The sequence below is a fragment of the Lagopus muta genome, chromosome 7 (genome assembly GCF_023343835.1).
Source record: "Lagopus muta isolate bLagMut1 chromosome 7, bLagMut1 primary, whole genome shotgun sequence".
NCBI lineage: Eukaryota > Metazoa > Chordata > Aves > Galliformes > Phasianidae > Lagopus > Lagopus muta.
The window spans coordinates 27,674,891-27,700,690 of NC_064439.1; the positions used below are offsets into that span (position 1 = coordinate 27,674,891).

General features: G+C 34.4%; 1 protein-coding gene across 5 annotated transcripts in view; it reads right to left on the bottom strand.

The window, feature by feature from the left end:
• AGMO (alkylglycerol monooxygenase) overlaps positions 1-25,800 on the bottom strand; it is a 183,791-nt gene that overhangs the window by 91,596 nt on the left and 66,395 nt on the right. For all 5 annotated transcript variants that reach the window (XM_048951394.1, XM_048951397.1, XM_048951393.1 and 2 more), the window contains exons 4-6: positions 18,154-18,257; positions 12,744-12,839; positions 1,224-1,290 (exon numbers count right to left, since the gene is read on the bottom strand). In XM_048951394.1, the coding sequence (XP_048807351.1) occupies positions 1,224-1,290; positions 12,744-12,839; positions 18,154-18,257 (267 nt within the window). The remainder of the gene's footprint in view (positions 1-1,223; positions 1,291-12,743; positions 12,840-18,153; positions 18,258-25,800) is intronic.

Here is a 25,800-nt window from a genome sequence, read left to right on the forward strand (position 1 = left end):
AAAAATTAAAGAAGTAAAAAAAAAATCACCTCATTAATTTATACCTAAGAAAATACACGTCAAATACATTTATGCATAATCATCTCTTTACTGTCTTTCAGCTGTTTCTACATTTTATTGCCATACATCTGATCCTGCCTATTCTATTGAATTCAGGGTGACCCTTCAATCTATTACCTAGGGAATGCACTTGTATGTGAAATATCTTTCAAATGTTTGAGCAAAATCAAACTGTGGAGTTTGTTTGGTGCAACTATACAACACTCAATTCTGCTCAACTCTGATCAGGATCAGGTTCAGAGGATTAGTCTGGATTTACAGCAGAGCAAATAAGAGCAGACTGGTTCCCTCCAGGATTACCAGTACTTGTGCAAATTTTAAGGATTAGATAGTTACAGCACCACAGCCTTTTAAAAAAGTCTACACAGTGCTATAAACACTCTACACGTGGAGGATATAATAAATATTAATAACATCCTCTTTACATACGACTCCATTTTAGTCTGTTTCAAATTATTTTGCTCTTCCATTCCCATTACTTTTCTCCTTGTTATCTCTGCACTCTGAATGAGCCAGTGACATCTATAAAACCCACTTTTATTCCACAGGTATATTTGCAGCATTTTTCATGATTCAGAGGAGTTATGAATCAAATTTAGATATGCAGTACCATCTTTAATTCTTCTGGATATTGATGGAAATTCGTATCAGCTGACAAGTATGTGTGTGAAGTGATATTTTTCAACAATTCAGACATTTGAAACTAAATTCCACCAAAACGTTTAACAGCTCTACTTCAAAAAGAAAAACGTGTCTTACTGCATGAATTTGAATGCAAGAGCATCTGTTACTGACTGGTACGATGATTATGTTTTAGCAGTCAGGGAAAGTGAGATTTTTTTTTTTTATCATTCTTTATATTTACAAAATTATTTTGTTCAAAATCTTCAAATTATCTCACATTATCAAGGTTTCATTTTTGCTCAATAATTAATCTCAAACGTAAAGATTTAAAAATTAAATATAAGTTCTAATTTTTAAAAAAATTATTGTTTAATACTATGTAACTTCTCACATAACAAGGACAATTTTTTGAAGAAGTTATCAAAACTAAAATTGTTGTATAATACTAAAGTACAATTTTTATTCTTTCTTATTACAGTCCAAATACTGAATACTAGCAAAAGCCTATTGTGGAATTAGAGGTTATGCTTTTAACTTACCATGATGAACTCTGTGATGACTAGGAGTATTAAGAATCCACTCCAATGGACCAATGTTAGTGACAACCTTGAAAAGAAATAATGTTTATCTGAATTTGAAAACACTGCATGAATTCAATAAAAAGGAGGGAAAAGAAGGACACAAAAGGCATAAAGATTTTTATCTCCAGGAGACTTGTCTAAAAAGATGAGAACTTTTCTGTTTTAACTTGTGTTCATTACAAGATTTTTCAAGAAAGAATAAGTGAAATCTAGTAAAATGCAAGTTAAAAAGCAAATTTCTTTTTGATCAATCAGCACACTTTCTTCTTTTATTACTAGTTCATAATTCTATACAGATCGCTCAATTTTTCATCTGTATCTACTGACACTTCTTGGTAAGCAGTGTAACTCTAAGATCCCAGTAATTTGAATATTCAGCCTAAGCAAATGGTTGGCACAGTTCCAGAAACAATCTCCTTTAATATCTTTGACTGTTTTCTCCTTCTACCAACACCCTTCTTTTACTCCAGCAGAAATGAAATAACACAACAAACCGAAAACCGATGCAAGTGGAAACTATATTTGTTTCGTTTTGCCATAAACTTACTCCAATGATTCAAGCTTTGTCATAAAATGCTTATGAATTAAGTTTATGAATAAAGTAAATATAAAAATAAAATTAATATTTTTGTTAATATTCATCTTTATTAACATGAAAAGAACTTCTGATTATTAGGTTAAGCAGAGCATTTCTGTAAAGAAAGGAGTACAGAAATGATCCAGTTCTTCCTATAGAGAGAACTGCAACATCTGGAGCATCTCGCTCAAAATAATGTGCACACTGGCTGGAAAAGCAGAACACTGGGACAAATTTGTTTTGTTTTGTTTAATTCAGAAGCCAAGGACAACATAAGTAGGGCCATTTGTATTTCTTAGAACTCACTCAAAATAAGTTCAAGCCTGAAAAGAACACCAAAAGGTGAGAAACAATTCATCATTCATTCTAGCTTGATTTCCCTCATCTCTCAAGCAGAAAATCCCACTGTATTAAGCTATGTGAGATGTAACCACTAAATTGAACTAATGAATTAAATGTCTTGGATTGAATTGTAGCCCAGAACCTGAGAGAACAGTGATCTATATATTAGAACACACCTATATTTGATAAAAATGGTAAAGTACACTATTTCTAGAAATTTCCATTGCTATCAGTAAGCTTATACCTAAAAACTGCTATCAGTGGAAAATTTTTTGCATTCTCTATATATTTTATAAATATATATATATTTTAAACACATATTTTATATTTTGTAAATATAAACTTACATTATATCAACAAGAGGAAATACATAATCTCTGTAACAGTGGATTTTGAAGCCTCCTGCAGTAGCACAACACGAAGAACAATTCAATTTTCTTGATATTTTCTACCTTCTGCCATCTTACCACAGGAGGAAAACACCCCCTGAGCAGGTCCTTCATCAGAGTAAATTGCAAAGTCTAGGATAGTAAAATAATTGTTGCCAGGCAAAATTTTATACTCTGATCCTGTCATTTGAGGCTCACAGGACCCTACTGAAATTCAGAGAAAAAAAAAAAAAAAAAAGAAAGAACTTTGCAGGACTTGGCATGTAACAAAATTTAATGTGGTGGAACAACAGTCAATGCTCAAAAGAATGTCTAGAAAGTTACAGAGAGGAAAAAAGCAGTGGTGGATGTTTCAGCTACCAATCAGCCTTTCAGCTTTCAATCTTCCCTCATTGCTGTGGGGCAGATGTCTGTGTCATTGTGTCCAGACATCTTCCTTGAAGAACATCAATCACAACGCAGTAGGTAAATATTTATAGTAGCAGTAACCAGGCATACTTCGCAGTTGCAACCAATCACCAAGATATATACACTGCCAGATCTCAGTCATTCAAGACACCAGAACATTTTTATCTTAAAATAGGTTTCCATTCAAAATGGCTTTTTAGAATAAACATTTTCACATTTCTGGAAAAACACTTTTCAATTTAATATTGAAATATATATCAAATAAATATATAAAATATATATTTTATAATATAAAATATCAAATAAATAAACATAAAATAATATAAATATATATAAAATATATATATGAAAAATTAAAAATGTCAAATAAATTCAATATTATATCAGAACAAATCACATATTTTGTTGGTTACAATTGAGATTTTCATTAGAAAAATAATATACTTTTTACTGTTATGGCTTTTTTATGCACTAAATGCTTTGTTTCAGCCCTTTTTTTCTACTGGAAGTTAGTCTAAAAATTTAAAAATATATGGTGGAAATGTCATGGTCCAATATTTCTATCACCTTTATTGCATATTTCATTTTATTGAAAGGAAAAAAAACTGTGAGTATAAATAATTCTATAATAATTTATATCATCATCTTGCAGTTATCCTGGGAGGCTGAAAAATTACTCCAATTAGCCTTAAGAAATGATATATACCAACTCTTTTTCTAGAATGATCTTATAATTATATGAGAATGTTGACCAACATGGCTGGCAGAGGGGACATTCTTGTGTTAGTTTCTTAGATAGAGATAACTATTGTACTAAATCAAACCCTGTCTCCTATTTTTCCTCTCTCAGTTAACACATCATGTCCACCTATACAACCACGTCACTGAGCCTCAATGAACTGCTGCATTCCAGAAAACTTTTTTCCTGCTTGCTCTGTTTATAGTTTAACATGTCCAGAAAACAATTTTCACCTGAAAAAACCTTACAAATAGATGAGATAAACTACATGTAAATCTGATTTATAGGTATCTTATGTACATCATTCAGAAAAGACTTCTAAGATCTCTTCTCAAAACAGGTATTTTTTCTTTTTTTTTTAAAGCAACATATTCCTAAGTTATTGCATCAAGAAGTTGCTAAACAGTAATGCAGAATTACTATGAGAACAATTGAAGCAGCTTCAAGAGCAGTTTAAAAAACAAGGCAGCTAAAAGCTATGTGCTTACAAACTTTCTACAATTTGCTGAACAAAAAAATTCCAGAAGTCAAACCTTCATATAAAACGAGATTTTTTTTTTTTTTCAATAATAGCAGTTCTTATATAAAGATGTCTCCTTTATGACAGCAATCCCTTGCCTAAAGGAAAAGAACATCATGCAATCTCTTGTGGCGTGTAAGCACGTCCGTTTGCGGTCTCAGAGTTTGTCAGCACCAAGGGAAATCTTTATTGCCTGGTACCTGCACCACTTCAATGTAGTTCTTGTTTAAATAATGAGAAAAAATCGTGACTTGAAATCCAAAGGAAACTTTACATCTTGTGTAACAACTCCTCCTGTCACCACTACAACATGAATCTTTGCTTAACTCTGTTTCAACATGAATGTTAGGAAGAAATGTCGACAGAGCAGAGGAGGCAATGTTACTGTAAAAGCACTGCTAAATAAAAAAAATAACTTTTTTTCTTTAAGTATAAGAAAAGCTGTTTGTAGCAGAGCATGACTTTCAATATCATAGTGCTACTGATCTGCAGGACAGAAGACGGTAAATTCGTCCCTGGAGCATGACTAAAGAGCACTCTGAACTTAACTCTGGGGTTTCAGCTAGATTAGTTGTGGTAGAACAGGTATTTCAATTGATTTCTTCATCAAAAGTAAGACAAGATTTTTCTTCCCGGTATATAAATCTGTATTTCAGATAGTTTGGTGGGGAAATTTGAATATAAGACTTTAATTACATTCTCAATAGAGCTGCTGTGTTAATTCAGGACAACACACCCATGTATTTATACAGATGGCCCTGATGATCATATTTGCCATGTGAATTCTCTACAGGGAGGCTAGGGAAAGGCAGAACTCCTAGGATACATGCTTGTCTGCCCAGTTTCACACTTTGAAATCCTCAGCAAACCCTGATTTATATACCGCCAACTGTTTTCCTATCTGATTAGGCAGTTTTCTATTCCAGTAAGCATGTAAAATGGATGTAGCCAAATTTCCACAGTGAGGAACGAAAAAACAATATTTATAGTTTAGAAATAAAATAAGCCAAAGGAATCGGGTCTGTTGGGATCATAAAGAGTTTAATAGGGTGGTGAATTTCTGACAAATCTGGATTGTAGGAATGGGAGGTGAAAGCCTAGTTTTAATGGATAGTCAAGTTTAGGGTATGTTTATATAATAAACACACAGACTTAAGAAACGTGTTTAGAATAAATTATCTTGAAGGCAGACAGTTGTCACTTTTTGTTGGTTTATGCTTTAACCAGAAGGTAAGGTTTGAATCAAATAGACATCTGACATGAATATTTCAGCTACCACTTTCAATAAGTGAATGCAACATTTGATATATATATATATATAATTTTTTTTTTTTTTTGCAAGGTCTAATTAAGCCTTCTTGTAGAAAGATAAGCACATGTTGCTTATGTCAATCAAGTTGTCCACTACAATGCAAGAAAACAATCACTAACTTACTGTTTTAATTGTAACATTACAAATAGCAGAGCACAATGGGAGTCACTCTTCCAGTCGTATATCAAGTTAAACATTTTAAACAAACTCCAGGAGAAAAACTGCTATACAATTTCAGTATTTTTTTAATCAATTTGACAAATACATGCTGGTGACTGTGGAGAAAAAAAACAGCAATAAATCATATGCCAGCCCTGAAACAAACCAAATATATTAAACTGTAGCTCTTCACTGTACCTCTTTAAAAAGAGAAAAATACAGTCATCATCTTGCACTTTGTTTTTTTTTTATTTATTTTAATAAATAGATGATTTCCAAATATTATTTTGCTTTTAAAGCCACAATCAATTAAAATAGATTCTCAATGAGTACAACTACGTGTAAAACCCAAGATTACTAAATGTAACTTTGTTAAAACATGGAAAAATATAATTTTTTTTAATGTCATTTGGTCTCTCTAATTTATCTCCATATTAATTTAGTATCCTTTCATTATTTTATTAACTTTAATTGGTAAATAGGTTGCTTATGTTGTTCTGCATTCTGCAGAAATGTATTGTCTCTAAGTATCTCATTTCACACTCACTTTGGTGATTCTCCTCAGACAAAATAGAATGAGTGATCTACATAAAATTACCGAAATAGGAATTTTGGTTTTAGGGTTTCTAAAGGTAATTCATAAAGCCCACCACTGCTGAATTAAACATTTCATAGCTGTATCTTGCAAGAATAGTCTTTCAAGAATGCTCTCTTATGAATGTTTTATTTTCTCTCTCTTATGTTATTCTCTAAACACAAGAAAAAAGCATATGCTTTATATATCTAGAAAGAATATACTTTTGCTTCATCAAGGATTATATGAATAATGGAAAAGTGGAACACAGTTTACAATTATTGCTAATATTTCTGCTTAGCGATAGTGCTTCTTGCTTTGTACTTTCCTGCTCCCTGGCAAGGTGACTTTCATCCTCTAGGCTGGTCAGAAAACCTAATAAGTCATTCTGGCAGATGCAGTGGGTTGAAGCAGTGAGATGTCTGTTTTTTGGAATCATGTTTGAGTTTTACTGTCTATATCATGTATATATTCTATTTGGATGTACAAAGGCCGCGTCTGCATTAAATAAAGTATTTTTATCTCCCTGGTATTCATTAATCTATTTGCCCTCTCTTTCTCCCCACAGTAAATGCTTGAGTTGTCAGTTTGTGGCAGATGAACAAATGAGTTTCTGAAGCATCAGCTATGAGGAATGGTACCAGAACATTCGTTTGGAAAGCAAAATTTTGTTCTTTATGCAAATCAGTGATTAGTTAATTCCCCACTGTCTTTAGAATGACTCTGTCTTTGTAAAAGTGAGATCATCCAGCTTCTATGGTAGAATGTCAGACAACATGGGTTGTTTCTGGCATCCCCAGTCCAAACATCTGAGTCACTGAGAGTTATCAGGTACAAACTTGAATACTAGACTGGGAGAATGATTGTATATCACCTTTAAATTGCATCCATCCTTCTTATCATCTTTGGTAAAAGTCTCATGAACGGTAACTTTTTAGATAAATCCCTTGTAACTTGAATAGGACAGCTGTTTGTCTTTCTGATTTGGAACAGCACATCAAATTGGCTCATATATTTTTGGCTAAAGGGACTCAATGAAATAGAAGGTTGTTCTTTCACTATGGGCCAACATATTAGAATACAGAAAGTGAAATATTTGGTTGGCATATGCTATTTGAATTCAAAGTGGATTTCCAGAGAAAAATTCAAGGGAGACTTCAATTTCACAATTATACTGAATGCATTAGATTATTAATGATTTTATCTTTTAATGACAACATCAGCTACTTTAACACTTCTAAACTATTGAAAATACTTTAAATAACCTTTTTTACACTTGTTTGCTTCTGCATTCCTTTCTTATTTAAAAGAGACTGAGCATACTATGTGCAAAATGATGGCATAAGAAAATGTAAAAATGAAATATGGAAGAAAATAAAGTATCAGTCTCACTTGCTGGGTGCTTATATTATAGAATATAATAACTGTGTACAGAAAAATAGCATCCCTGAGTGGCTTGTGTTGGAAGTGACCATAAAGCCCACCCAGTTCCAACCCCCTGCCTCGGCAGAGTTGCCACCCACCAGACCAGACCACCCAAGGCCCCAACCAACCTGGCTTTGAACACCTCCAGGGATGGTGGATCTACAGCTTCTATGGGCAGCCTGCACCAGCATCTTACCACCATCTAAGTAAAAATATCTAATCTAAACTTTCTTTTAGTTTAAGACCGTTACTCTTTATCCTCTTGAATATCTTACCTGTTGTTTAACGCTGTCACTTACTTATCACATTGTCCTAAAGAATTTATAATTCTTCTAACTGTCACCTACTGGACATTTCTCTTAAATAGTTCCTGCATGAAGACACATCTATGTCCACTAGACCTTAAAGAACAGATCTTGATATTGATTTGGTATTCACAAGTGTATTGCTGCTTAAAAGAGCTATGTGCATTTGTATGTATTTTACTTAATTTTACTTTGTTCTTTAACATGCTTGTTTAATTTCCTCACTGAATTTGTGCCTGCATTTCAAAATCCACTGAAGATTTTTTCTGAATATGGCTATCTTCCTAGGTAAGAGATGATGGCCTTAAGGACTTCAGGACTGAACTACAACAACTCACCTGTACTGACAGCTAATGTGCTTTACGTGGCCAGAAACAGAATTCTCCCTTATGAAAGAATGAAGTCTCCACAATTTCTATCTTTCTTTCATTTTTCAAATTAAATAAAATGGAGATAAGTCAAAACTAAAGAAAGTCAAGCTTTAATGTGCACACAGTATAGGAGCATCCTACTGAAATCATTCTTTCTTTGCTTTCCTCTGTGTCTCATAGTTGTGAATTTGGGGGTGGAGAGGGCATTAAATACAGCATACTTGGCATACTTCCATAGCAAGTTTCAGCTTTCCTGAATCATTGTTTTCTGATATAAATGCACATGTTTTGGACTATGTCTAGAGTAATTTCAATTCCTTTTTGCCAGCCTGTGCTGCTAAATTGTTTCCCAGTCCTTTTCTGCTGTTTTCAGCTATGTTATTCCTTGTTAATTGGAGTGCATCAATTTTATCTGCTTTGATGATGCAGGAAGACTTAAACAAGGGAATAAGAGGTGCTTTAAGAAATCTGACATCTGTGAGTATGGTAAAAGGCATAGATTATGGTCTTTCCCCAAATTAGAAAATTAAACAGAAACTAATGCATGTCAAAGATCAAACAGGCAAGCAATAATCTGCCTCCACAATTACTACCAAAAGGGATTGATTCTGTTGATATTTTCCAAATACAATCTGACATCTCATAAAAATTACAGCTAAATCTACAGAAACTAATTTGTTTTTTCACAGGTGTTTATCAGGTTATAAATGCACCTAACTTATTGGTTGTTATAAATGCATAATGGAAGGATATAGTTTAGTAGAAGCCATAGAACTTCGAAATCACCTGTGAAAATAAACTGAAATTGAATATTTCTGTCTGTCAGTAACAGTCCTGAAACATTTTGTGGCTTTTGAAAAATTAGATTTTTAGTGCTCTTTAACCAAAATATTATTTTAGTTATTTATTTATTTCTGAACTTCCCTTATGGTCTCCTCATAGAAACATTTCTCCCTGCCCATTTAAGGCCACATCTACTGACTCGTTCTATTAGCCTAAATTGGACTGGACTGAACCAAAAACTGTTTTCCCTTGAATTACTGGGATCCTGATTTTATGCACCATTACAGATTCCCTTATATTTTCTGTCACCTAAATAAGCAATGAATACAATTATTTCAATACTATTAGGTGTTATTCTGAGATTTTAAAAAAGTCTTTGGAAAATTTGTCTTATTTCAGATTGCGATGTAGACAGAGTGGTAACATACAGAAGTACTGAAAAAAGGTGAACTTCAGACAGCAGGAATTGTTCCAACTGCTGAATATACCAAAGAAAAATGCATAATTTATCTAAATGACACAGTTGTGTTTTCACTCTCGGAAAACCTTTACTTCCTTAATTACTACAGAAATGCCTTACTTGTATCTAGAATTATCAAATTGTTTGAGTTGGAAGGGACCTTTAGAGGTCTAGTTCTAATTCCTTGCATTGAGCAGGGACATCTACAGCTAGATCAGGTTGTTCCCCTTCCCTTTAGATACTGACAGGCTGCAGTCAGGTCTCCCCAGAGCCTTCTCTTCTCCAGGCTGAACAGCCCCAGCTCTCTCAGCTTGTCATTGGAAGAGAGGTGTTCCATTACTTGGATCACTTTATGACCCTCCTCTGGACTTGTTTCAACAGGTCAATATCTGTCTTGTACTGTACAACACACCTGGTTGCAGTATTCCAGGTGAGGTCTCACCAGCATAGAGCAGATCACCTCCCTTGCCCTGCTGGCCACACTTCTTTTGACGCAGCCCAGGATACTGTTGGCTTTTTGGGCTGTAAGGACACACTGCTGGCTCATGTCCAGCCCCTTCTGATTTCAGTGCTAAGGGTCTTTTATTATTACTAAAAAATGGTATAGGGTAGTTCTTGTATAAAATTTACAATGTGTAAAATTGAGAACTTATTTAAAATAAAAGGACAAAAGTTAGCTAATTCCAAGAATACAAGCAATGGAGAACACTGAGACAGAAAGAGTGGGTACAGGATAATCTTTATGATTGTCTTTGCAGGAGTATATGAGCTACCTGAGTTAAAATAAAACAGGTTGTCCTTAATCTGCCTGTAGGAAAGCAAAACAAAAACCGACACAACAAATCTTGAAGAATGCCAATGTGATAACACAGGAAACTTCTCTATTTTTTTTAATGGTACTGAACGTATTTTAAGCAAAATTTGGGAAAATATCAGGGATCATACTTGGGCTATAAACTTTTGCTCTAAGCTGAAACACAGCATGCAAAGTTTCAGCACAGTAGAATGACTGCTTTTTAATTATTAAATTCAATTTGAACTATGTCTTTAAGCAACAAAAACTCTCAAAAATCTAGACTTAAATAAAATTCCCTTAACATTTTATTTAATATATTTCCCATAACTTTCCTAAAACATCCCTTAGATGCAAACTTTCCTATACTTACATTATTTAACACTGTTAAAGTCAGGAAAGTAATAATAATAATAATAATAAAAGAGGGAAAATCTCTAAAAAGTTAAATTGTAACAGTTGTCACAAAATGAACAAAATTGAGTATAATAGTTTAAAATCAGTTTAACTTCATCAAAAATACTGGCTATTTTAAACCTCCATGTCTACAGTAGCTGTTGCTATTTCCCCTCCTTTATATTCTCTTGTCTATTAGATCCTTACTCTCAACAGAAGAATAGGGCGTAACCCTATTTCTATTTTGACATTATTTTTTACCTTAAACCATGACTTCAACGTATTTCAACTGATTTTATTTGCATTACAATTTCAATAATATCAACGCTATGAATATGTCTCTTTAATAAACAAAGATCTATGATTGGACTAACTGGACCTGTATAAAAGGTCCACTGCTTTCCTACTGACACACTAATTTAGCAGTAAGAAGTGCTTATCTTTTCATTGAGAGTGAAATTCATTCCTGTTTGGGCTACGGTCTAAACTTGGCTCATACGATATAAAAATTGCTTAAAATCCTATGAAGGATTTAGGACTTTAAAGGGATGTAGGTGACTCATAAGCTTCTGAAATTCACTTTAGATGTACACTGTGGCACCAGTGCTCAGACTCATTGACTTACTGCTAAACACCAGAGACATCTCTGAGCCAAGGAACAAATAGCTTCAGACAGAAGAGAACAGCTAAATAAGGCACATAATATTTTTTCTTTAGGAATAAAACACCTAAAAAACAATTTGGAGATCCCAAGGCATGGTCAAAGAAACTGCTACTGTGCAACTCAGAGTATTTATTTGCTATAATTTCAAACTGTTGGATCATATTTGCTCAAAACATTTTGACAACATTAACTTGAGTTTATTACAGTTCTGGTGAAGTTTGTTACATTTATTGCAAATTTTTGGAATTCACTTGATGTTGCAGAACTTGAGACACGTACTAATTTTTTCAGAAATTTGTCCAGAAGAACTGAACTGACAGTAACAAAAGTTTGCTATTGGGCTACTGTAAATAGCTTCTTTTTGATGGTTGTGGTGTTTATATATGTATATGTATATATATAGTTAGGCAAGCACACAGAAACGGTAAAATAAAAACAGGAATTTAACCAACATGATCACCTAGAAGAGCAAATGGAATAAAATTGTTTTGCAAGTGAACTGTCCTATAGATGGCATAATGGAGGAAAAAAGGCATTTAAATCATCAGAGTAATCAAAGGAGTGAAAGTAGAGCAGAGGTAATTAGCTTGCAGCCTAGTAGAGGCTACTGACATTCATGCTACTGACATAACATGCAAAAGTAGCATGCGGGAGAAGGCAGAAGGCTGTTCAATGACTTGAGAAATGTGGGAAACTACTTAATAATTGCCATGGGTTATTAATTTTACGTGTACGTAAAATAGATTTTGCAAATGCACTCACAAAATAAATAAATAGTACAGTCATAAACAAATAGCTAAGAGGAAACAAAATCTTTTCATCTGAGAACTACATACATAAGATGGAAATAATATCTGATTTCAACTGCAACTCCAAACAATCCAAAGTACTATTTTTTTTAATACATTTTTCCCTATAATATTTATCTTACAAATGAAATCAGATGAAGTTATCTGCCAGAAATTTTTTAATAAGCTGCAAAATAGGAAAATATAGTATTAAAATTCAAAAAAATTTTGATTCCCTCCAGTTACTTTTCTTTTTTTTTTTTTTTTTTAATCTAATTGGGACCAACTGGCCTCATTGCTTCTTATAAACTTAGCAATATATATTCAGAAAAAGGAATAAAAATGAACAGATGTTTCTCCTTAAAGAAGTCAGACAAAGATTTTTCTTACACAATAAATCAGCTGCTAGTGGATTTCCAGGACACTGCTCCAGGCTAACTGTTCAGGCATGTCTTAAAAAAAAAGGGGTTTACCTCTGTATGTATCCAAAACTGGTAAAGTAGATTAAATTGCAGATGAACAGCAAACACTGATGGTGGAATGAAAAGAGCCATGGGTAAGTTGAACATCTGGAAAATGAAAAGAAATAATACACTTATCAATCTAAAATTGTGATGATACAATGAAGTACTACCTCAGGAGCTCAAAGCATTGCACAAGATACTTCCATCTTAACATGCCTCTGTAATGTAGACATTAGGTAGAATAGATACTGATTATTATATTGCTACTAGACAAGGAATAACAAGTGAGATATAAATTGCTGTGAAAGTCATTTGTCAAAAGTAATAAAGTGAGCAAGAAGTAAAATCAAGTAAAGAATTCAGAAATCCTGAGATGATACATTTATTCCCTGAAATGCATGGAGTAGACAGCAACATATCCTCGACACGAAGGCTTTACTTTTAGGGGAGAATTATCACAGAGTAAGCAAGGTGTGAATTTATAGCACTGTAGACATCCCCTATGCGAGCACCAAAAGGGTAAGGCAGAGTTTACTCCACTTTCAAAACTGATTACAAATTTTAACTCTAACTTGCTCACAGCATATCCCTTGAAACCAGGACATACTGCTGGATTACAAAAATGGGCTAGCACAGAAGTAGTTTCAGCAAACTATCTCCTTAGAAAAAAGAAAACAGAGAAAAGTCTCAGTACAATCAATCAACCACTCTGCTGGCTGAGCAATAGGGTAAGACTTCCATACATTGACATGTAAAAATTACCTTTTTTTCTTCCTCCTTTTACCTGACTTTGCATGACACCAACTGAATTAAGAAGTTAATTCTTCCCTAAACAGATTCAAATTCCTTTTCTACTTCTCACAAAATAAAGTCTTTAAATATCAGAGAAGCAATTTGGTAGCCCTGATAGGCCTCCTGAGCAGCAGATTGCTTAAGCATAGGTCTGCAGAAAAACAATGCATAGTATTTAATGATGATATTCCTCCTGTTTTTGTCAAGAGTTCTATCCAGTAGGTAAGACATCAAGCTGGGGGTGTGAAACAAATGCACTTCCAACCCCGTGATGTGACTGACACAAAAGTCACCACAGTGATTTGTCAACGTTAGAAGCCAATGGATAACTCCAGCTTGGTCTGCGGTCTTCAACACTGGAAAGAAACCACAAAATCACAGGAGCTTCAGCATTACCTTCTACGGCTGTGACAGCTGTGATTTCAAAAACTACATTCAAAGACTACATGGATCACAGCTGCCCTACAAACTATATATACATTTTTCCTGTTTAAGTGCCATGGAAGTTATTTTTCAAGATGTAAAAGAATCCAAAGATAGTAGAAGGACTGCACTGAGCTTGTGGAACTTAGAGAACATCAATTATCTAGCTTTAATCAGTACTTGAAGACCAAAGTGTTTGTGCAACATTTCTGAAACCAAAGAAGAGAAAAATATATTGCGAAGTTGAATTTTACACATTTAATTCCTAATAATCATGCAATCTCAGTAAATTCACACAAATTCACAGCTACTCTTACTGAAGGTGGGAGCTAGTAAATGTCATCATGGAGGTGCAGCATTTAAGTATGAAATTTTGAGATGGTTATGAGACATTTTTTAGAGTCAAATATTTAGAGCAGATCAGACTACCAGCAACCTGGACACCCTTAGTATTCAATTACTAAAAGTGCAGTAAGCTCCAGGAAAAGAGACTGGGAGATATTTGTCTCATGACAGCCAGAAGGCTGGCATGTTTTTTCTCAAAATCTTACAGTGAAGTCAAGGAAGGACTAGGACACATGGCCAGTAAAGTTACTGCAATTTTCTCTTATTATTGATTATACCTGTCTAATGGCATGATAAGAGCAGGAAATTTAAAAAAAAAAAAAAAAAAAAAAAAAAGAACAGAGAGGAAGTTGGTTGAAAAAAAGAAAAAAACAGATGGTTTTCAGATTATTCATGGAAGTGATTGCAGGATTTAAAGCAGAGTTAAAGATAATATGCTTTTCCCCTAAAAGTTGCAGAATGCAATTTGGTGGTATTTACAGGTAACTCAGAGGGGAAGGAAGGATCATCTTCACATTTATTTTGTAACCTACTTCTCAGAATGAGTACTGGGATTTTCCTACTAAATAGCGAGATGAAGAAAATATCATATAAATACGTAAAATTGAGAATGCTTTTCTAGCTGCCTCATGTTTCTTTCAATGCAAGCTTTATTTTATAGAGACAGGATTTGAAAGATCATTTCTGAAAGCTGAAACCATACAAAGAGATAAAATCCTCTTATATAAAAAAAAAAGTCCCCCATTTGTGGTTGTACTGCAACAAGATCAACATCAGAAAGAAAAGAAATTTTTGACTGGAAACACCAATTTACCAAATCAAAACATTTCCTGGGAACTTACCAGCTTTCACTAATCTGCAGAAGAAAAGCTTTCCTGGCTCAGAGATGGAATTTCTGGTCAAAACTGCAGAAAAATGTCACACTCAAATCTTTTTCCACGTGTGAATTCAGCAACAGAAATTGAGAGAGAGCCACAGTAAGTGATAACCTGGGAAATGCACCCATTGAGGAAGCAGAGAGGAATTCATGCATCGCAGCTGTGTGTCAACAACTAAGGAACTGGCGTTTCTGGAACAGTGTATGTCCACCACATTGCTGAATGCTCTCTGAATTGGGCATTCTCTATCTTTCTGTCTCTACTAAGTAAAAGCTTATAAATGCTTCCACAAAGAAATGGAAAGATGTGAATATTATGAAGTTTAGCAGAAGGGCAGAGTTTCCTGAACAGGACCAGCACTGAGTCCATCTCTCTCTAGGCCCTGTCACTGGGGTTAGCTGCTAATCTTCTCAGCAAAAAGCAAAGGGACTATGGTGCACAGCAATGCTCTGATGCTCTGCAAGAAAATTACTCCCAGCTAGCTAGCTAGTTCACATGAGATATACTTTTGTGAGGATTCATTGGGAAATAAAGATTCTGTGCCGGAACAAAGAGTTACCTGTTTCCTTTCTAAAATTATATACAGGCATTTCCACTACTTTTAAAGCATCAGGTGTAATTCAAACCTTTAGATCTAAGTTGATTAGATAGCTTTATATAAATTTCAAACTAAAGTCCTACCCTTGGATGACAGTTAAGTACTGGTACTCAAGGAACTAAGCCACATCTTTTCATGCATCCTCCTTTCACAACTGCACTTTAACTAAGCATTTCATGAGTTGCAAAAAACTGTATACAACATCAGCTTGCTGATGTCTTCTTAAAAATTAATACACACTCTTTCCATCTTTTCACTCCAAATAGGCTTCAAAACCACTTCTCAGTCTAACAGTAGGTCTGCTTCTCCACAGCCTCTCCACTGGACAAATGGAACTGCTTTGTGTGCAAGTGATTTGAAGTGACAGACATTCAATTTCAAGGTCAGTACAGCTCATGCCAGTGATTGTACTTAAAACATGTTTTTCTCTTTTCTTTCATTTCACATCTTTTCAATCAGCCCAAGCACAACCCACACAGATTGTTATGCTGATTTATTTATCTTACAATGTTTAACTTAAAACACATACAGATCTGGCAACAGAAAAGTCTCACAATCCCACAACATCCACCATGACTTTCTCACAGCACCCACAGAACTGGATGGAAACTGCATTCAACAGTACAGTTTCAGTGACATCAGACTACTCTTAAAGATTAACTAAAGATTTCACTGAGTTTCAGCTTCCAAGCAGATTCATCCATGAGGTTCTGGGAAAGTCTGGCAGTCCAAAAATAACACAAGTGCAAGAATTAGCAGGAATTGTGTTCATGCACATTAAGGCTTTGGAGAAAGAAAACCAGACACTTCCCAAAAATTCTGGAGAGAGGAAAATCCTCATATTTACATCAACAGAATGCTTTGGTTAATATCAAATATTTGGTAGAAGTGGATTTCTACACTATTTTCCCTTTTTTCAAAGCAAATCAATGTTAAATGAGCACGTTATTTGCCAAGTGATACCAGTGTGGTCCTGAGGATGGTCTCCAGAACCTAAGAAAACCAGACATCTTGGCCTCCCTGAATATTTTGTGCTCTCAAAGGCATCATCCTCAGAATCAAGCAAGCAGACAAAGTGCTCATACACACACCCATCTGTATACACACAGGCTTTTTGTCTCTTTTGAATTATTGTTTTTGTTAAGCATTTGAACATATGGTCCCAATGGGTATATGTTCAAAGGTTAAATCTTTAACATGGCCGTATTTATATAGGAAGCAGAGCAATGACAGAGATATTTCCACTATTGTTCATTATGGCCATTTAAAGTTGAGGCATTGCTGCTAACATCAGATGACTATTTTATGAATAAAGTTAACATGAATTTATAGAAAAGAGTTTAAGACAAAACTCAGAAATAGTATCCCTTTCTCAGGTTCCTAAAGAACCTCTTTACCTCTTTTTTTTTTTTTTTTTTTTTTTGAACCTACTAACCTCATATTATGCTCATGAAAAAATTATGAACAGGCTAAACCCATGTTCAGTTATGTGAGATAAATCCAGTTGCTCATAGGCTAATCACAGAAATTGCCAGAGGCCTGTGAGTTTCTTCCACCCACCTGTATTACACCTCACTGGAGCACAACTTTTATACATTCTATATACTTCATAATATATATTTAACATTACTTTAATATCTAATGCAGATAGTTCAAATTCTCAAATTATAATCTTAAAAAAAGAAAGAAACAAAAAATCTAAGTTAAAAAAAAAAGCATTAAAAAGAGAATATAAGAAAGCAACTGATGAAAAGTGGCAATTACCCTGAGCCCAAAACTAAAAATGGGATAGTATTTTCAACGAATTTATGAAAGTATCTGAAAATATATGTTTATAAATCTGTGAGTAACTGTCTTATTTTCTATTTTGATGTGTACACAACTCACTATTTAAATTTTATCTGAAACAAAACTAGGTAAAAGTGGTGGCATACTTCTTTGACTTTGAGTGCTGACACATATGTCACTAGTGAAGACAAATAAATCTGTTTGCATGTAATAAAGTAATCTTTACTTATTTCTTTCTCTGCTCCATTCAGCTACACAGAGAAATTTTAGAGTAGTTATATTATACTCTGAACTTTTCCTGTACTTATGCTTGAATAACTAAATAAAAAACTATCCTCTTTACTTGTGAAATTATGAATATATTAAAAAGAACTAGTCTTCTTAACTATTCTATCTCTTTTCAGGTTTGCTCTAAAAGCATTGATGAATGTACTTTTAAAGCTTACGACTTTCAGATTCTTCCGTTTCATCTCCTCTGTTTTTCAGAGCCAAATATTTAAAATAATTAATCTTCTCCTTCAAAAGGAAATAAACATTGTATTTTCACTTCTACTAAATCATGGTGATATTGTTTGTCAAATCCTGTGCAACTTACCCAGGAGGTATATCTCTGCAGAAAGGATTGTCTCAGGGCTGTGAACAAGTTGTAATCTTCAGAACTATGATGTACCTGGTGCGCTGCCCACAGTATATTAACCTCTGCAAAATAAATAATTTCTAATGATGTATGTACGAGTGAATAAAGTAATACTTGTTTCCTATGGCCTTTTTTTCTTCAGCTAAATACAACTAATCTTCCAATTTACACTTTGCTATCATCGTGTAATATAGCATACCAGGTAATAAAAACTATTGTTCAGAGAGAGCTTCAGTAGGATGGGTTAAATGTCAATAAGCAGATACAAGTCAGTGTAACTTTTGTGTCGATGAAAGTGAGACTACAGCAGGAACAAAAGTCATCACAGGAGGGGCAGAAAGAGATATGAGAAGAGAGCTTAACATTCAGAAAGCCTGAGCTAAGTCTCCTGATAACATGAGATTCGTTAGGAGCTCCATGGGGTTAACAGGGACAAGGACTGACTATGTCTTAAAGCTTTTATTGTTTACTGAAGTTATAATTCAACACTAGAAGGAAACACAGAATGTTCCACTAATCCTATGCTTCGTATTTAAACAACTTAACCAACATCTGCTGTTATGCTCTTCTGGAGCACGTAAATCCACTTGTACCACAGACCACAAAACACCATTGCCTGCCCACTCTTTTTACACAAATGGAAAAACAAATGGCTTCTTGCTGGAAAGTGTTGGAAATTCTGGAATCAGTCAAAAGACAGTGAAAATTCTCTTGTGTTACAGTTAAGAAAAGTTGCTGGAATAAGGGCAAAAACAGGGTCAGGTGGCTTTTTTTTCCTGAAAGTGTGACACCTCTGTTGTACTACAGTGAAGAAAAACATTTCAAAATCCTATTTGTATTTCAAAACATTTTCTCATATAGTGCAAATTTGGATGCTCTCTTCACAATGAATATTTACTTTTTTTTTTTTTTTTTTTTTTTTTTTTTAATCTAAACAGTCTTAAGTGAGAGGTTATCAAACAGAAAAGAAAGCCAGAAAAAAAACTCACGGCCATCAGATATAAAGACACAAAGAAAGAGGAAGACCTTAATCACAACAAAATGAGAAAGTGGGTGGCTAATGTAGATCAAATAATGCCTATTTAGCACAAAAACTAATTCAAGGTCACATACATCCCAAGGGATGAAGCATACTCAAAGCCTCAGCAGATTACAGAAATTACAAGTTAACTAGCTGTCCATCAGCTGCGTGGTACCTTCACCACTGAATTGTTTCACCCAAACAATCAGAGAAGTGCCATTTGCAGATATTATAACACCACTCACAGAATGATCTTATAATGTGTATTTCAAGGTTTGAAATTATCTAGCGTCAAGCTTCCACTCAGTAGTTCAGGCCTGTTGATTAAAATGTTTGCAATGTGAAAAGATTAATCTTAAGGTGCCTGAAACATTTCAATGGACTTGACAGTCTTGAAACAGGAAGTAACAGATTTGTATGTTAGATGATGAGATTTTAAAATATAATGAATTTTGATGGATTTTTGGCAGACTGCATAACAACACCATTTCTGCATATTTTCTAAGAAAATCCTTACCATTGCTGAATGGAAACTGTAGGTTCAGTTATCATAAAACTAACTTAACATTCAACCTGAGAATTATTAATTCTTTAAAGCATTTCTTCCTGAAGCAGCAAACGTTCACTGTGTCAAGAATTAGTGATCTCTCTCTCTCAAAAAAAAAAAATAACACTAACAAAACATCTTGATTTACTCCAGCCTAATGAGCTCACTAGGAGATGAATTATTCAGGTGAGCTTCAGTACTCAATAATAATTTGTATTTAAAATGTTTCCCAAGACCTCAACAGAAGCTAAATGAGTGAAAAAAGCATCTGAAAAGGTGGAGGTTAAAGACCTGTCTCCTTAGTTGTTTTAAAAGCATTTACTTCCTATCACAAACTGTGTGTAACACAAGCCTCCGCTCAATGAAGTACAGCTGTACAAACAGGGTACAGTAACTGGATCTTGCTTCTTTCCCTCAGTCATTTTTCTGCATTGTGAAAAGTTCAAGGAAGAGAATCTATGATGATTTTTACAGTCCACTTTCACTCTAGTTAAGGTCAAATGGCTTTCAAAAAGAATTACTAAAAAGACATTTTATTAATATTCATTTTTCAGTTAAACTGCCTCTTACACTAACAACAGTAACAAGGTAACTGAATATTGGTAAAATGTTAATCTTTCAGATCTGCAAGTCAGCCTAAACGATCTATCACTCAAAAATATACCACAGGAATATTAGGGACATAAACAAAAATTTATGTCAAAAGTAATTTAACCACTAAAGCTGTCTCAGACTTTTTCTGCTACAGTTAAGTGAATTAAATCTTCCTCCTAAATTCTCTTCTTGCTGACATTAACATCACCGTCTATGTTAAATTCCTTGATCAGAAATAATTTCTGTCCCCAGCATTAATGTGAAGAAACTGACTATCCATTACTTCTTTTTGAAAGAGAAGAATAATTTCATGAATAAGTATAAAATGGATCACTCCAAAACTCATTCAACCAACAGCACACTAAAAATATTAAATATTACCGTAATTACAGGTAAAAGACATCTCACAAATGTAAGAAACAGCCCAACAGATCAAGAACTCATTGAAGAAACAGATCAAGCACTCATTAAAGAATGCAGCTGATTGCTCATTAACTACCCAAATCAGGGAAGTATGTGTCTACATAAAGGGTAGACCCCTAACAAATGGGCTGTGGTTTCATTTTTTTATTCATATGCAAAGTGAAAAATGAATAAGAATGAAATTAATAAAGACCATCTCCCATGTACTTTCTAATATTTATTATTATGTAATGGGCAAAAATAAGAGAGAGAGACAGTTCTTATCGGATTGTGCGTGTGTGTGTGTGTGGGGGGGGTGTATTTTTAAAGAAAAGAGGAAGTATGATCATGTTTTGTAGATCTCACCAGTTAACGGTCACCAATGAAACCACAGGGAAAAGAAATAGGCAGAAGAACTGCCACCTAATGCTCTAAAGATATTTTTGATGATGTATTCTAAGCCACTGTTACAGAAAATATAAAAATTACATAACTGAAATACACATATGCACAAAATCACTCTTTTTGATTGGGAAGAGTGAACGTCATAGAAGCACAGGATAATTCAGGTTGGAAAAGATTAGATGTCTAGTCTAATCTGCTCTCACCAGAAAAAACCACCAAGTTTCTGAGGGTCAGTTAAGCCTTGGAAACTTCCTAAAACAGAAACTCTCCATAACCCATTCCATGAGGCCTGAATGTCCTCATGGTGGAAAAGTATTTCCTTATATCCAACCAGAACCTTTTTATATCCACCAACTCTGTCCTCTGATCATGCACTTCTACACAGAACCTGGCTCCAGTGTCTTGATAGCCAATGCTTCATCAGTGCTGCAAAGCTACATTTAGGTTTTTCCAAAGCCTCTTTCTCTCTGATTCAGTTCCCTCAGTCTCTGCTTTTCTTTCTTTTATCAATAAAAGTAATAATATTGGACTAATGGTAAAAAATAAAAAAAATTAAAAAAAATTCTCCTCTGCTCTTAGCCCAATTAGTTTAGCAGTTGCAAGTCTAAGTCTGAGATAACTTCATGTAGACTTGACAAGCTAAAGAGAAAACTGAAGACTAGATGATAACCCATCCATCATCCAAAACACATAGCACCAATTTCCTTTCCTTCCTCACTGATCTAAATGGCACCATTCATTCTCTCATGGAATTACATGCTGAATATTTCAGGATTTATACTAAGTGACGTGAAAATATTCATTGACCTTGTACAATGATAAAAGTAACATATTAAACCATAAATTAACTTCAGTAGCAAGATGTTGTTCTCATCTTCCTATGTCCAAATAAGGCATCTGATCTTCACTCATTAAAAGGAAGACAAGGAAATTCACAGTGGCAAAGGAGGCCCTTACTCTGCTAGGTTTTAAGTTGTATAAGTTCTGTCACAACTACATAAAATGGAAATAACATCTTTCTCTTTGATTAGACATAGGTTTTCAATATGCAGAAAAAGATCACTAAATTTCTTTCCTACTTTGATCTTTCTTTCTTTTGGAAAAGCCAAAAAGAATATATTATGTTTTCCCTCATTCCCTTCTGCTCTACCTCCTCTTCTTAATCAAAATATAAACATTCAGTTTTACATACCAGAACAATGATATCAGTGTGGCATAAATGTCTCCAATTAGCTTTAATTTTTTTCTACTTCAGATACGTTCCTTCCCCCTCAGTTAATCAAATCTCTTTTGGAGGCCAAAAGATAGATCCAACAACAGGGCCATATTTCACTGTTGAAGTAAGTATTCCCTTGCGGTGGTAAAAACTGGTCACTATACACATATAATTTCCCTTTATGAACATAGGACATGGGAACTTCAAAATGAGTCTTTTTTGTTTGTTTCAGTGATTTCCACATCCCATCACATTTTGATTAAGTACTGGAGAAAATATATTTGCCCAAATAACCGGTGGTAATTTCAAGAAGTTGCATGATTTAAACCAACAATTTTTCACACTGCTCAAGACCAATTAAATGATAAAGATTTGACGGATCTTTATCTAGTTTAAAAGTTAAGATAGATCTTTTAATTAAAAAGGGGCAATTTCTTTTCACATTTCTTTTACTGCACTTGGATTTCTGAATATAAGAAAAACTAAAAAAAAAAAAAAAAAGAACAACAACAAACCAACAACACAAGGTGATTTAGAAATATGTCCATATCATATACTGAGTAATGTAAAGTTTTTGTTCTCTTTCAATCAACACTGACTGTAGCTAAGAGAACAGGTGAAAGTTTATTATCTTGTTGTCAGAACATAAACAAAACCTTCAGTATGACTACACGTCATTTTACAAATTAGATACATTCGTTATATAGTAATTAATTGAACTAGTTATTTACTTAGAAGATAGGTCCTGCTGCTACTGATTACCAGACTACAATGAACTTCACAATGCCAGACACGTGGCAAGAAATTCTCACCAACAGTGTGGTCCCTCCTGACCCCAGCACGGCACATAAATAGTAATCATGTCATAAGTCTATATTTCTCCTGTCAGCATTAGTAGAAGAGAAGCTCCACTTATTTACAAAACCACAACTGTTTGATTACTCATGACCTTCCCCCTCCACTCTAATTGATTTGCTTCTGAATGCTTCTTTTCATGCTTCTGAAATGTTTGAACAGATCTATTCTCATGCAGAGCTCTTATCAAAGGTTATCCTTACCACCTGAATTCTATATTGGATGAAACAATCACTGAGACAGAAATTCATAGATTTATTGCTGGGAGGGAGAATTACTGTTTTTTTAAATAAAATTTGGATAAAAATAACTGTGTCTTGGAACAATGTGGATGCCTTTAAGAAGTCACCTCAGAATCCATTATATCGCACATAGAAACATAAAGGCTGGAAAAGACCACTAAGTACATCTAGTCCAATTGTTGACCTATTACCACCATGACCACTAAACCATGAAAAAAGAAATCTTCCTACACAGATTAATCATCATCTCTCTGTCAGAAGTACATACCTGCCCTTATTAAGTCTTTTGTGGTGTGGTGCCTCTTTCCTTACTCTTCTGACCCAACTTTGCTTTATGCTTTTCATTTAAATGTTCAATAAGTTTTGTAAGATATGCTGTATGCTAAAAGCCTCTGCTTCCTTCATATTGTGAATTTAATAGGAACAAATTCTTCCCTCAGCTACATTAATGTAAGCAGAGGGCTGTATGAGAACAAGATTAGATTTCAAGGACATATCTGGAAGACTCTATCACATACCACAAACTAAGAAACCTACATACAGGGAAATGTATATATCTTTTTGTTGTTTTTTTTTTAATAAGACTTTGTGATCTTGACTACAGTGAGTGTTAGTAATAGTTTGTATTCCTGGGACAGTCACACCTAAGAATCAAAAGACTAACTATAAGTAGAACTGTGACTGAGTCATGAATTAGACATGGTTTATTGCATTGCTTCAAAAATTTTGAACTTTCCTCTTCTGTGCATTTTTATTAGAAAACACCTACCTATGCATATATATCTGATGAGATCAATTATCAGCAATTAGAAAATAGAAGTTCCATTGCTGGCTAGGGGAACCAGACTAATTTAGTCTTTGTTCTCAGAATCTGTTTCAGGAGGTTAAGCAGAACAAGGCGGAAGCTCCCTTACAAGACTCAATCTATTCCTCTTTGGTCGTTTTGCAATGAAGTGTTGCAGTATTCAGGTAGTTACAGCATAGACAATGCTTCATGTCACACAAGCAGTCTCAAATGGAAAATAACGCTACAATATGAAATTCTGAAGTATATTTAATTGTAATCCAGCAATTTTGCTAGGAAATCTCACTAGACACTGAACCTTCCATGATGCAAGATGTGTTTTTTCTGTGCTTTGTTTAGTATTATCTGTTTTTCAGCTCTCTTCTTGAATTACTCTATGCGGTCAGCAAACTATTTACTGAGTGGGCTAACTTATAATCAAGTAATACATGGTATATGCTCCCATGCCTTACAAGCCAAAAACTGAAGCGACCTTCTACAAAACCTGCCTCCAGAATCTGTCCACATGCCAAAATCTCCTGTTTGATCTGCTGCCATACCAGTTGAAAACACAAAACTGCTCCCACACGAAAATCTACAATAAGATCTGCAAAACTTAAGATGCAGAATGGTCTAGGGAAACGTGGGAAGACCCAGGACAAGCCAAAGTATTACATATGCTGCCCAGAAAATCATATCCCCTCATAGCAAAAATCTGAGAGGACTAAACTATCCTCCCATACACTTCTGAATCTGTAAAGTATTTAAGATATAACATGGTCAAAAAAGCAGAGCTTAGCCAGGTCAAAAACAATGTCCCACACAACAAATAAATGTCCTATTTTATTTCATACGCATAGGATGGAAAGACATCAAGAAAACGACTCAGCGCTCCCTGAGACTTCCTCTTTTTTCTTGTAAGAGTAGTTCCCTTAGAAGCTAAAATGCATGAATCACACTTTCTGCAACATAGTTATATCAATACAAATACAAGTCTAACATCATTACAGCAGATCAGTCCTAATCCACAGGACTTCATTCACTTCATTGACTTATTCATAATTTTTTTAGTCCTGCTGCATCTCACAGAAATTCTATTATACCAGCTTGCCTGAGTATGACCTGTATGACCTGTTTCTCATACATTCCTAGAGCCAGCTCTCTAGTTGCTTGGATCAGCTTTGTGGCTGGTCAGTTTTGTTCATCTGAGTTCTGAGTGATCTATGTTGCAAAAAGCTGTATCTTTGTACTTTGTGGAATCATGACAGCAGCAACTGTTAGACAATTGCTTGTCTCTTTCATGGCTGTAAGAAGTGAGGCTATTTTCTGTCTGCCCTGGCTTTCATGATAGATTCTTTACATTTAATAGTCTGAAAACAGCGCTGATTATTACCAAATAAATAAACAAATAAATAATCAGTGTCATGGTACCTTAAAAGATAACTACGTCATAGCCTAAAAATCCAGTTTGTGAACCCAGTCCCAAGCCATGTCACATTTCCCAGCATGCATACACTATTCAGCCAAGTCCTTTGGTTA